Below are 12,833 nucleotides of genomic sequence, written 5' to 3' on the forward strand. Positions count from 1 at the left end.
TGTGCGTATTTTAGAAGGGCCATTTTGACAACAGTGAGGAGGATGAATTTGAAGATGACCAGTCTAGAAGCAGTAAGATCAGTTAGGAGGTCACTGTAGTAATTTAGTTTGGGGAAAAAAAAAAAAAAAAAAAACTGTTTAGAGCCTTAAGTAAGAAGAGAAGGTAGTTGCAGTAGACTGTAGAGTAGACAGTTTTAGTTAAGAAGCTTGAGCTGGCGGTATAGATTTGGGAATCAACAATGTTTTAAGTGATAGTTGAACTATGGGAGATATGATCTGCCAGGGAGAAAGGAGAGAGAAGAGAAGGAAACCAGGAGCAAATTCTGGGGGACTCCAGTGTTTAGAGGCAGGCAAATGTGGATAAGCTCTTGAAGGAGATGGAAGAAGAATCATGAGAAAGATGGAGGAGAGTCCAAGAAAGAGAGGTGTCAGCTTCAAAAAGAGAGTGGAATTCAATATCGGAAATAAGAGTGTCCATTCAATTTGGCAATCGAGTCTCTGGTTAACCTTTACCATAATTATTTCAATAGACTGGTGGGTGGAAGCCAAACATCAGAGGGTTAAGGAATTAACTGGAGATGAGACAGTAAAGATATAGCAAGCACAAACTACTTTTTTCCCCAAGAAGGTTGGCCATGAAGAAAAGGAGAGGAATAGGGCAGAAGACAGGTTTTTGTTACTTATAAGTCAGGAGAGACATAAATATATTTATACATTGACTTACTTTAAAATGTGATGGAGAAGGTGATGACTCAGGAAACAGAGGGATCCAAAGAGTAAGTTCCTCAAGTAGGTGAGAGTACAGGTAGAAGCCCAGCCCTGGTCAGGATTAATACTTCAACAGAGACAGAGAGAAGGATGGGCATGGCTGGGAATACACATAGGTTTGGGGGCTAGAAATTAATGTTCCCATTTATGGCCTCTATTTTCTCTGTGAAATCATTACTGAAAGTGATGCACAAAGCACCTTAAAAACAGTGTTATAAGTTTAACATCACTATGGTGGAGAGCACTGCAAGTCACTAACTAATGAGATGCTGAAGAAAATGGGTATATGACGTGGCCCTAATCCACACAGATAGAGGGTTGTCTCCAAGCTCTTCAGCAACCTGGGGGAAAGGGGGATAAAAGACAAATAGTAAATTCGACCAGCCTTAGAGTTTTAACAGGTGGCAAAGTTAATCCAAGAGGAATTAAAGTAACAGATCAGAAAGTTAAAGGTAAATGTACTGCTTGTCAATTTATTGCCTCTCAGCTCCAAATTCAACCTTCTTGCCCCCTCTGTGAAAATAATCCTGGGCCCTCTAAGTATTTTTCCTTTGCTGGCTGGCACCAAGTGAAGTTTTGTCAGGAGAGGCGGGACCTGGAGAGACACTGAGGGAGGAAAAGGCAGGCTGAAGCAGGCTACTGCAGTACAAGGCAGCCACTGCCCCTACCTTGAACAGTTTGCAGCAGAGTGTCTCCAAGGAGACACCTCCCCATGGACACCCTTTCCCTCCCAGCATGCTCCAGAGGGCAGATTTCACTGCAGCATGACACTACGGCAACTTTTCTGCCACCCGGTGAGCCACATCCAGGCCCACTTCAAGGAAGTCCCAGTCTTAGCCCTGGTCAGGGGCCCTCTTTCCTGGATGTTCCCCTAAAGGTGGTACCTTAGCATCTGCTCCTTACAGCTTCTACCCCTATATTCAGTTGTTCTCTTAACTTAACAACTCTTAACTTAAGAGTTGTTCTCTCTCTTCTGATTGGACCCAGACTGATACAATGGTCAGGAACTATAATAAAATCAGGAAGAGACAGGTAGCTAAGGAAAAAAAAAAAAAAAAAAAACCAGAAGTCAAAGCTCTGAAGGTCTCTGAGTTTAAAGACTGGTTATAGGGAGAGTAAAGGATTGAGAGAGCTGGAAGGGCTGGAACCTGTGGCAGAATTTAGGTATAGAGAAGAACTGCTCTCTCCCTTCCTCCTCCCCAGCACCCTTCACACCTCACTCATAAAGTAGGAACTTCCACCAACATTTCTTCTCTCTTGAGAAAGTACTACGGGAGAAGCCCTTGTCATTTTCGTCACCTCGCAGGAAAGAAAAAAAAAGAAAAGACAAAAGGAGACCTGTGAGCCCCTGACCTGTGTTGGCTCACAGCTCCCTGCTTCCTAGAGCAGGCGCACTACATCACTGCTCACTGTAGAGGCCCGTAGGTGTGAGCTTAGCCAAAACACGCTGTGCTCCTTCTGGGTGCACATCTCACTCTCTCCGCCACTGTGGGCTCTGAGGTTAACGGCTGGAAGAGGAAGTAACGGGAGGCTCCCACTTCAGCAGGAAATCCCAGCCATGTTTTCCAATCTAGATTTATCAGCAGCAAAGCAGATACTAAATTTCAATTCTCCTTTATGCTTTCCTACTAATTTTCCAACTGACTCAAAAGCTAAAAGAGGGTAGAAGGGGGTAATCAGTGTTCTGAAAACCCTAGATTTAGAGTTTTAAATTTCTGAAGAATCTTTTGGTAGAACATTTGTCCACCATGACAGGGGCTGCAAGAGGTCACAAGGAGTGTGATGCTAGTGTGGAATGAGTGGAGAACCACTGCAGCCAAAGATCTCCAAGAGCGGCAGCTACTGGGTGTTGGACATGACCTCTACTAAAGTCATCCAAGTTGAAGGTGAACTTAGGATGGAGAGGAAAAATGTAAGCCAAGTTCTAAATATCTTGATGAATACAAGGCAGTGACCAGGACCTGATGGTGACAGTGAATAGAAGAGAGAAGGGTGGCAGAGCTGGTAACACCCGGGCCTTAATGGAAGACTTTTTATAGGAAGGTGAAGGAATAATGTTTGGAAGTCACAAATGGAGAAGTACACAAATGTCATGCCTGATCCAGGCCCTTAGATTCTTTGAGTTTGGGCCAATAAATATCCTTCCGTGAAGGGAGCTGAAGGGTAAACAATAATCTCAGGGAGAAAGCTAGGTTATATTTAAGGCAACATATAAAATGTTTTGAGAAGATAGTACAAATATACAACCACCACTGGTCTAGAGAGCTTAATGGAAAAGGAGGTTCAAAGGGCGGAGAGCAAAGAATAAAAGCCAGAAAGTGTCCAGGAAGAAGCTGTCTCGTCCCATGCCATCGGCACCAACTGCTGGTTTTCCAGTAAGCTGGATACAATGGGAAGTGATAAAAAAAAAAAAAAAGATTCATACATACCATAAACACTTTATATAACTTAAAACATAAATGTACACACATGTGCCAATCTTTTGATGTGAGGCCAAGGCCTGTTCTCTGCATATGGATCTGCTGATTGGAGTTATGCGTCTTCTGTCTTACATAAACCACATCCTTCATCTGTGATTTCCAGTTTTGCTTTCTTTAAAGTGGAGGGGAAACATAAAGACACTCGGGAAATCATCTGAATGCAGAGCCCATCTAGATTTTTATCACCGCCCACCCCCCATATACTTTTAGCCTTGTCCTACCTACACCTAATCAATTGCAAAGCTTTTGTAGCTAACCTTTATTAAGTCATTCCAAAGCTGGATTTTTATGGAAACAAAATTCAAAGTCTTTCCTGCATTTGATCAATTTATTTACTCTTCACTTAAACTACGTAATTAAAATAAGAAGGAAAACTGGCTAAACAGGTTTGAGGACAAACACAGCACAACTGGCCATTGGAAAGAAGACCACTTAACTGGTGGAAGCAGGAATGCATGGGCAACCTAAAGCTTTTGGCTGAAGAAGACATCTATATGCTGAGGGCGGCAATCCATGTGATTAAATAGAGAATGCAGTTTCAGTTAGTTCAGCAAGTCAGTTAAGAGGAGGCCAATATACAGGTGACAAGACTAACTGTATTTTGAGGTATAGGCAAGGACAGGAGGGATGTGAAGTATTATTAAATGGCTTCAAGTTTCCAAATGAAGAGCTGGCATAAAGACATTTTTTTCTTCCCCATGTGCATTCTTTTCCCTTTCCTCAGTCCCTTAATGCCTATGGCTTTTTCTATTTTAGAGAAGAGAAAATAGAACTTTAAGGAACAAGGTAGAAGAATAGTAAGAAGTCTAGAGAAGGGATCTGAAGCTCCAGAGCCACTTCTGGGCCCCAAGCTATTTCCACTTAACTCCTTTTCTTTTAGCATTGACAATCCTGAATTCCTAAATTTAGCTTCCTTTCCTCTTTCACTACTTATATCTTTCCTTCATCTGAGTTTTTCTGCAAGGTAACTGGGAACCGACACTAATATTCATTCTCTCTTTCTTTTCACTGGTTTTTCAGGAATGTTACTCATAGTAACCATACAGAAAGGGAAGGGTAACAAAATTAACAAAATCGGAAGTATATATACTTTCAAGAAATAAAGTAACAATAGTAACTGCCATAGGGCTAGGCCTACCCTATCCTAACACCATCAGTAATTCCCTTCTTATATTTTCCAATACAGGGTACCCCTTTCATGTCCCTGTGGAATGGATGGAATCCAGCACAATTCCTCCATGTTCCTCAGTGAAGAGCCCCCAGATTGGGAAGTCTCTTGCCCACTACTCTCCATCAATAAATATTACAATAAATATTACAAGGTGGAGAATATTGGGTGCTACTAAAAATGGCCATTTATAGATTAGCCACCATTTACTGAGCACTTACTATGTTTAATCAATGTGTTAAGTGCCTCATGGGTTTCAGTCATCGTCTTGTTTAATCCTCACTGAGGTGATATCATCATCATCATCATCATCATCCCCATTTCAAACAGAAATTAACAAAAATATAAAGATTAAGTATGATGCTATTTACAGCAAGTAAATAGCAGAGCCAGGATTTGAATCTAGATAACTGGACCTCAGAGGCTGGGCTCTTAACTACTATACTGCAATGCCCCTTCCCAGAACATCCAGGTTCAAGTGGAATTCATTTAAAATTTAGAAGGATTACCTTTTTGTTACAAACAATATTACTGATTCCCTTCCCCTAACAATTACTCCCATCCATGAACCACAGGAAAAATTGGTTTAGGGCATTCACTTAATTGTTCTAAAGTGATGTTTACCTGATTAAGACAACAACCCTATTTGGAATGGGGTGATAGAAGTCAATATGCCCATCTATCATGAAAGCAATTCCCACTCAGTACTTTTCACAATCCTTCCCCTTGAGCAAACACACAACCTTCTATGACAAAGTGGAGGGTCAGGGAAAGAGAGGCATGTAGCAGGGTAGGAAAGATGGGTAAACCAAGTAGTTACTGGTTGCAAAGTTACATAATTCAAACTTACTTTTTTGGTACACTTCTTGACAGTGTTGATTAATTCTTGTATTACCAGATCTACACTCTTCAAGGAAGGCCCTTTCAGCTTTACAATTTGTTTTTTGACTATTGCTTCGAATGCCATGTCTGGAGTAAACAACCCTGTCCTGAATGTAAGAAAGAAAGCAGCACGTTAGATATTTTAAATTGAATGATATTCAATACTCTTTTTTTAAATGTTTTAATTGACATGCTACTTAAAGCATACAAAAAGCCTAGTTTAAAAGTTACATAGTGATTTATTCTATCCACAGTGTCATTTGTAATAATATCCTTAATACATTCTATAGATGATTAACATTACCTAAAAACAGTTCCCAAAACGTTTTCAAGGCTCATAATGTGACCTTCAATATTTAACTGTCATTTGTCTCAACTCACTGGTTCACAGCAATACAAAGGAATGCTACAACAGAAATGGTGTCCTAAATTTACATTTCTATTTCTAAAGTATTCCAAAAGCAATCCTCTCTTCTCCTTCATGGAGCAGAAAATGATCTTCACTTTCTGAACACTAAAATAGTAGCATTCCTGGACTACACAACATACTCTTTCCAGGAGAGCTGTATTATAGTGAGCTCAGTGGTTCCCAGTTTGAGGTCCTGGGGTGCTGAAGGAAAAGGAAGGCAGTTAAGTGGAACTATCTTGGAGCCCAGAATGCCTAAATTGTGAATTTACAAAAATGAAAAATGATAACCAAAGTAGCAAGTATCTTTTCATTTGGATGGAATTAATTAAAACTGATGTCATAACAATGCTTTTCTCATGCTGTACAGAAGCTCAGGAAAGCAGGTATGTGTGTGCATGTGTGTGTGTTTCATAAAAAAGTAAAAAATGATTACTCATATTTAACCAAAAGGTCAATGGAGAAAAGCTACAATAACAGGGATCCTGAACTCTGACATATGCCATGCCCAAAGACGTGCAGGCTCCAGATGTTGGTGGTTGATCCTCCCCATCCTAGACCCTCCTCCCTCCCCCTTATTTGGTTACCTTCTCTTCCTGAAACACTCAATTTTATGGTACCTCTTTTGGGAGATTTCTTTAACATTTCCATTTTAGCAGCCTTGTTCTATGTCCCTTCTTACTTACTTAGCACCCTGTGCCCACCTCCATTTCTAATTGTACTGTAGTAATCATACTATATTGTAATTGTAATTTCTCCACTTTGGATACAGAATAAAATCCACGTTGTTTAGTCTGACGTTAAAAATTTTCCCGTCTGTCCCTAATCTTCCTTTGAGGTTATTTTCCTCCTTCCTTTCATGCACGCTATGTTTCAGCCAAACCAGACCATTTGCTTTTCCACAAACATATTCATACTAATATTTTATGTCTTTTCCTTCATCTATGATGTTCAGTTCACCTTTCCCACAATTTCAGCCTGTCCAAATCCCACCTGTGCTTCAAAGACCGGACCAAAAATAACCACTTCCTACAGCTCTCCTCCTCCAGTCCTGCCGCTGACTAGGTCTTCCTTCTCTGAATCCCAGCGTCCTACTTTGCACTACAGTAGTCTGAGCACATATTTTAGTCCTGTTACTACACTGGTAGGGAGAGTCGTTATTGTCTTTATCTTTGTTTTCCCCACAAGGAGGGATCCCTTGCTCATCACTGGCACTCAGTGTTAGCAGAACGAAGAAGGACCATCAGGTGGGTCCCCAGTGGGCAAAGATGGTTTCTATTATTCAAATATCTAACAGAATCAGTTGGGAACAAAACTCTTCAAATTAAGTGTATTTAAGGGCATAAATAATCACACCATTAACATGTCTTATACTCAGGACACTGTGCACTTCTTATCATCTTATAGGCAAATGAATTCCAGAATAATAGTAACAACCAATCTCTTCTGTTGGTATGCACGTAAATCAGAAACCTACAATCCTGAATTACTGAGCTTTTGCAGTTACATTCAACGAAAATGTAACTGGTAAGGAGTTTTAAAAGCCAAGTAAAACTACTGTATTTGATTAAGTAAAATACTTTATGACCCACCCCCTCGCAAAACGTAATTTGGTTCTACTGCATTTATCAAATCGGTATGTTCACATACTAGCTCTGCCCAGCTAAAGAGCAAGACATAGTTTCTGTACCAAATGTATTCTGGATTTGAGGGACAGGGAATAGAATTAATAGGGAACTAGAAATCCTGTTGAAGGTTAAGAAAAAGACATTGGATGTGGTTATAGATGTTGTCTCCTTTTCACTTTGTGAATGCATATTTGCCCATACTATTTGAGACTTGTAGAGGAGATTTTCTAAATTTTGTAAGGATAGATAATTCAAATGTCATAACTCCTTTGGAAAATCACCCATCACACGTACACTCAGGGTCAAGTTTTGCTCTCTCAGCCTCTGTTCCCAAAATAGTCTAAAGTTGGCCCTGTGGCAAAAGCTGAGATACAACCGGCCAATGGACTGGGGACCCCTCCTTCATGTAAGATGATCATGAAGTAGGCAACCTGTCTTCTTACCTTGAATTCAGGACGCCTCAGTTTAACATATGCTCCATTACATTGTATTTAGCCCTCTATACATGAACTCAAGAAATGTGTGTTTTAAATCCATTTATTTTTTTATCAATTATTTTTATCAATTCATTTATTTTTTTATCATTTATTTCTGTAATGAAAGTAAATGAAAATAATCCCACTTCATACAAGGGTGAATTCAGGTACAAGTTCTCCTCCCAGCCTCATGTCCCTCCACTCTCCTGTCTACATTCCTAACTCCAGTCCAAATGTATGGCTTCCTGCTCCACGAATACGTGCTGCCCTTTGCCACCTCCATGCCTTTGCTCACATTACTCCCTCCACTTTAAGCCCCCTCTTTTCTCCTCCAGCCTCAACAATCTCCCTCCTCTCACATCTCATTGCATTGCCACCTACCCCATACACACACGGACACACACACAGACACACACACACAAGCACATGTATCCACACAGACACCTTTGCTTGTTGAAATCATTCTTGTTCTCAAAATAGGCAAGGTGTGACTCTAAAGTAACCACCTTCATTAATCTTTCCCAATCTTGCTCCATAAATCCAGCCAAAATTAATCTATTTGGTTTCTGTGTAAGTAATGATCACTTATGAGCAAGTCTGGCCTCTGTCCCTGAAATACAGAGCCCTGAAGAACAAGGTCTTGTTCATCAGTAAATCCCTGATTGTTCAGAGCACAGTGCTGTGAGGGCAGAAAGGGTTTTTGCTTTTTTAATTGTAAACAGACAGTATGCCAATAGTAGAAATTACCATTGAATCCAAATGAGGATTTCCTATTTCTTACTCCCACCTCTATATTCTACTCTGCTCAGATGATGAAAAGGCTACTTCACTAGCCATTCATAAACATTAACATTTTTTAGTAGCTTGAACTGAAGACAAGGAAAATGTGAAGCACTTGCCTGATACCATGTATGTTTTTGATTGCATAGCTTATTTCTCTTCGCAGTTCTTTCTCATTGAACTCCATCTGCAGATGCAAAATGAGCCACAGTTATGACACTTAATTCCTTTGAATAATAATATCGTTGAATATTAAAATATGAGAATAACTTGACTCCATTATTAATAAAGACTCATGTCTTTCCTAACCTAAACCCAGATGGTCAAAACATCCGTTTATATAAAGTTCAAGACAACACAGAACATTAGGGATTTCTGGGAGTTTTAGTGCAGCGGATTTTAACTCTATTATAGATAAGGAGTGCTGTGCATAAAGGATGACTTCTGGACATAAATCTGGCTATTCATTTGAATATATAATTCTTCATTCTTTTGCTGAATATAGTAAATGTATTCACATATGAATGCATAAATAAGAGTGTCACCTGATGTACAACGGCAGTCCAGCTGTGCTGAGATTAACAATGGCTGTCTTTTCTCCCTGGCCATTTTAACCACCTGAGTTCAAAGCCTCTTTAAAAGAGGAAATTAATAATATTTTGCCAATCCAACACAGGATAGACTACTGTATAAAAATTTCCCATAAGTTCTAGGTATCTTAAATTTATTTGGAAGTAGGGTCAAAGTGTCATAGAGCTTAGACCTGGAAGGGACATCAAGAGAACATTTGATTCAGCCCCTAACTTTTGAGATTTGGCCTCTCCAGCCTCATTATCTGTCCATTTTCCCCCTCACACTTTATGCCATAGAGCAATGAACTGCTTTAGTTCCACAGCTCAGCCTTTACCATTCCTCCCTTTCTGTCTGGAACAACCTCTTCCGTGACTAATCCCACCTCTTCCTGCTTAACTAGCTGCTCATCCTTCTTAAGTCAGCTCAGAAGCCAGGCTCCTTTACACAGTTGGGCTGGGATTCATGTCCGTGGGCCTTGTTTCCATAGCACCCTGCGCTGAAGTTTGTCACTTTACCTAGCACATTTTAATGAAACTGTCTATTTACCCATCTGCCTCCCACATCAGGAAATAAGCACCCACCTCTCTATGTGAGGCGAGTAACACAGTCCCTATAATTACCTAGATGCCTACTGGGCATTTCAAGCTGAACATATCCAAAACAAAACTCTTGATTCATACTTCCACACTGAACTTTTCCTCAGTTCCCCTCATCTGACGGGCACTAACATTTGTTCAATTGTGCAAGCCAAAATCTTGGAAGTCATCTTGAATCTTCTTTTTTTTGCATCTCCCATATCAATCCAACCCCCATTGACTCTACCTCCAAAATCACAAATCTATCCACTTCTCTCAAGCCTCTCTTCTGAGGCATTTTTACTATAAAGCTAAAGAAGTTTAAGTTTCAGGACTTCTCCCTTGCATAAGCTCCTTCCAAGACCCGTGTCTGAGTTTATAATTTTATATTCTTCTTCTTCAAGGGGATCCCCAAAATTGTATAGGCTTCAGGCCCTACAGAAAGTGGATCCACCCCTGCTCTGGCCTACTGTTTAACTCACCTTGTCTCCCTCAGTCCACTCTTGCCCCTTTACAATTCAACCCACACAGTGTTCTTTTAAAATCACCAACCAAATCCAGTCACCAGCTAAATCCTTAAAACTCTCCCCTAACTTTCCATGTTAAATGTAAACACTTCACAGCAACCTAGAAAGCCCTGCGTAAACTGGGCACTTCCTTCCTCTGAATTCATTTTCTTCCCCCCCACCCGTTCATCAGCTCTACCCCAGCCTCAGCTGTTCCTCACCTGCTGTACAGGTGCTTGCTCTAGGGCTTTGTCCTTGGATTCCTGCCTTGAACAACCTTCTTCCTCCAGATACTTACAGGGTGACCTCTTCATGCCATTCAGGTCATGCTTTAAAGGCCCCATAGTCAGAGAGACCTTGCCTGAATATTCCATCAAAACTGGCTTAGCCAATGGGGGACTACGGACAATTGTTTCTTGGTAGTGCCTGAGTTATCTACCAAGTTTTATCATTTGTATTTTTCACAAAATGTTAATTCCAATGTGCTTACACTTATATTCTACTTTTTCAATTACCTTTCTTATGTGAACAGTTTCTGATTCTTAGTCTTTAATTTTTTTCATCTTATATAATCCAATAAATTGATATTCCATAAAAAAATTTTAAATAAATGTTAGCTCTTATGCTTGACCAAAAAAAAAGTGGCTTATGCAACTCCCCTCTCTCTCATATTATGTTACATAATAATACCTGATATTTTTTTCCTTTTTTATTTGTTAATTTTCTGTCTTTCCCCACCAGACAGTATCTCTGTCTTGATCCCTGGCACGTAGATCACTGGTACACAGTAGGTACTCAAGAAATATTTTTAAATTAATTAGACAACAAATAAACCAATTTGTCATTGTTGAATTATTGAAATGTCATTAGATCCCATTAAATAAAATCAGAACCATCAGTAAGAAAATAACTTCTCTCCTAAATCTCATTATCTGAGTATGGAGGCTTTTGTTTAAAGAAAACCACTTACCACTCACATAACATTTTATGAAAAGTTATGTAGAACAGAATATAGAAATGAAATGAAACAAAAGGAAAAATAACATTTGGTACAAACCTTTACTATCTCAAAAGGAAAACGTTCATGGAAAATACGATTGATTTTAGCACCCCCTGAGAGCTCCAGGGTATCTACTTGATCCCCTGACCCTTCAATTCTCTTCTCAAAGTCCACAGCAAATTGCTGAACCATCCTATAATTGTGAAAGAGAAATAAATTCAAGTTAAAGTTACGAGGTTTCACATTTTTCATTTTAATTTGCTATGGTTAGCAATTCTTTTCCTGGTGTTCTTAGCGGCACCTACTGGCAGAATTAACATTGCACTCTATTCATTACTGAAAATGTAACTATAGGAAATACACGTTATTAAGATTTATTTCAGACATTTAATTTAAAATATATATTTTAAAAGTAAGGAGCCAAGATGGAGGAGTAGAAGGATGTGCTCTCACTCCCTCTTGCGAAAACACCAGAATCACAACTAGCTGCTGGACAATCATTGACAGGAAGACACTGGAACTCAGCAGAAAACATACCCCACATGCAAAGACAAGGAGAAGCCACAGTGAGACGGTAGGAGGGGCACAATCACAGTAAAATCAAATCCCATAACGGCTGGGTGGGTGACTCACAGACTGGATAACACTTATACCACAGAAGTCTACTGACTGGAGTGAAGGTTCTGAGCCCCACATCAGGCTTCCCAACCTGGGGGTCCAGCAATGGGAGGAGGAATTCCTAGAGAATCAGACTTTGAAGCCTAGTGGGAATTGATTGCAGGACTTCGACAGGACTGGGGGAAACAGAGACTCCACTCTTGGAGGGCACACACAAAGTAGTGTGTGCATCAGGACCCAGGGAAAGGTGCAGTGACCCCAGGGGAGACTGAACCAGACCTACCTGCTAGTGTTGGAGGGTCTCCTGCAGAGGTGGGGGGTGGCTGTGGCTCATCGTGGGGACAAGGACACTAGCAGCAGAAGTTCTGGGAAGTACTCCTTGGCATGAGCCCTCCCAGAGTCTGTCATTAGCCCCACCAAAAAGCCCAGGTAGGCTCCAGTGTTGGGTCGCCTCAGGCCAAACAACCAACAGGGAGGGAACTCAGCCCCACCCAGCAACAGTCAAGTGGATTAAAGTTTTATTGAGCTCTGCCCACCAGAGCAACAGTCAGCTCTACCCACCACCAGTCCCTCCCATCAAGCCTCTTAGATAGCCTCATCCACCAGAGGGCAGAGAGCAGAAGCAAGAAGAATACAATCCTGCAGCCTGTGGAACAAAAACCACATTCATAGAAAGACAGACAAGATGAAAAGGCAGAGGGCTATGTACCAGAGGAAGGAACAAGATAAAACCACAGAAAAGCAACTAAATGAAGTGGAGATAGGCAACCTTCCAGAAAAAGAATTCAGAATAATGATAATGAAGATGATCCAGGACCTCAGAGAAAGAATGGAGGCAAAGATCTAGAAGATGCAAGAAATTATTAATAAAGACCTACAAGAATTAAAGAACAAACAAACAGAGATGACCAATATAATAACTGAAATGAAAACTACACTAGAAGGAATCAATAGCAGAATAACTGAGGCAGAA

General features: G+C 40.4%; 1 protein-coding gene and 1 long non-coding RNA gene across 7 annotated transcripts in view; one reads left to right on the forward strand and one right to left on the reverse strand.

The window, feature by feature from the left end:
- Positions 1-12,833, reverse strand: part of DNM3 (dynamin 3) — a 578,846-nt gene that overhangs the window by 340,683 nt on the left and 225,330 nt on the right. For all 6 annotated transcript variants that reach the window (XM_082437591.1, XM_082437593.1, XM_082437588.1 and 3 more), the window contains exons 8-10: positions 11,300-11,435; positions 8,708-8,775; positions 5,267-5,405 (exon numbers count right to left, since the gene is read on the reverse strand). In XM_082437591.1, coding sequence (XP_082293717.1) covers positions 5,267-5,405; positions 8,708-8,775; positions 11,300-11,435 — 343 coding nt within the window. The remainder of the gene's footprint in view (positions 1-5,266; positions 5,406-8,707; positions 8,776-11,299; positions 11,436-12,833) is intronic.
- LOC309649558 overlaps positions 1-12,833 on the forward strand; it is a 434,139-nt gene that overhangs the window by 164,944 nt on the left and 256,362 nt on the right. The gene's annotated exons all lie outside the window — the stretch shown is intronic.

Source organism: Balaenoptera physalus, assembly GCF_965194825.1.
Source record: "Balaenoptera physalus genome assembly, chromosome: 1".
Classification (NCBI taxonomy): domain Eukaryota; kingdom Metazoa; phylum Chordata; class Mammalia; order Artiodactyla; family Balaenopteridae; genus Balaenoptera; species Balaenoptera physalus.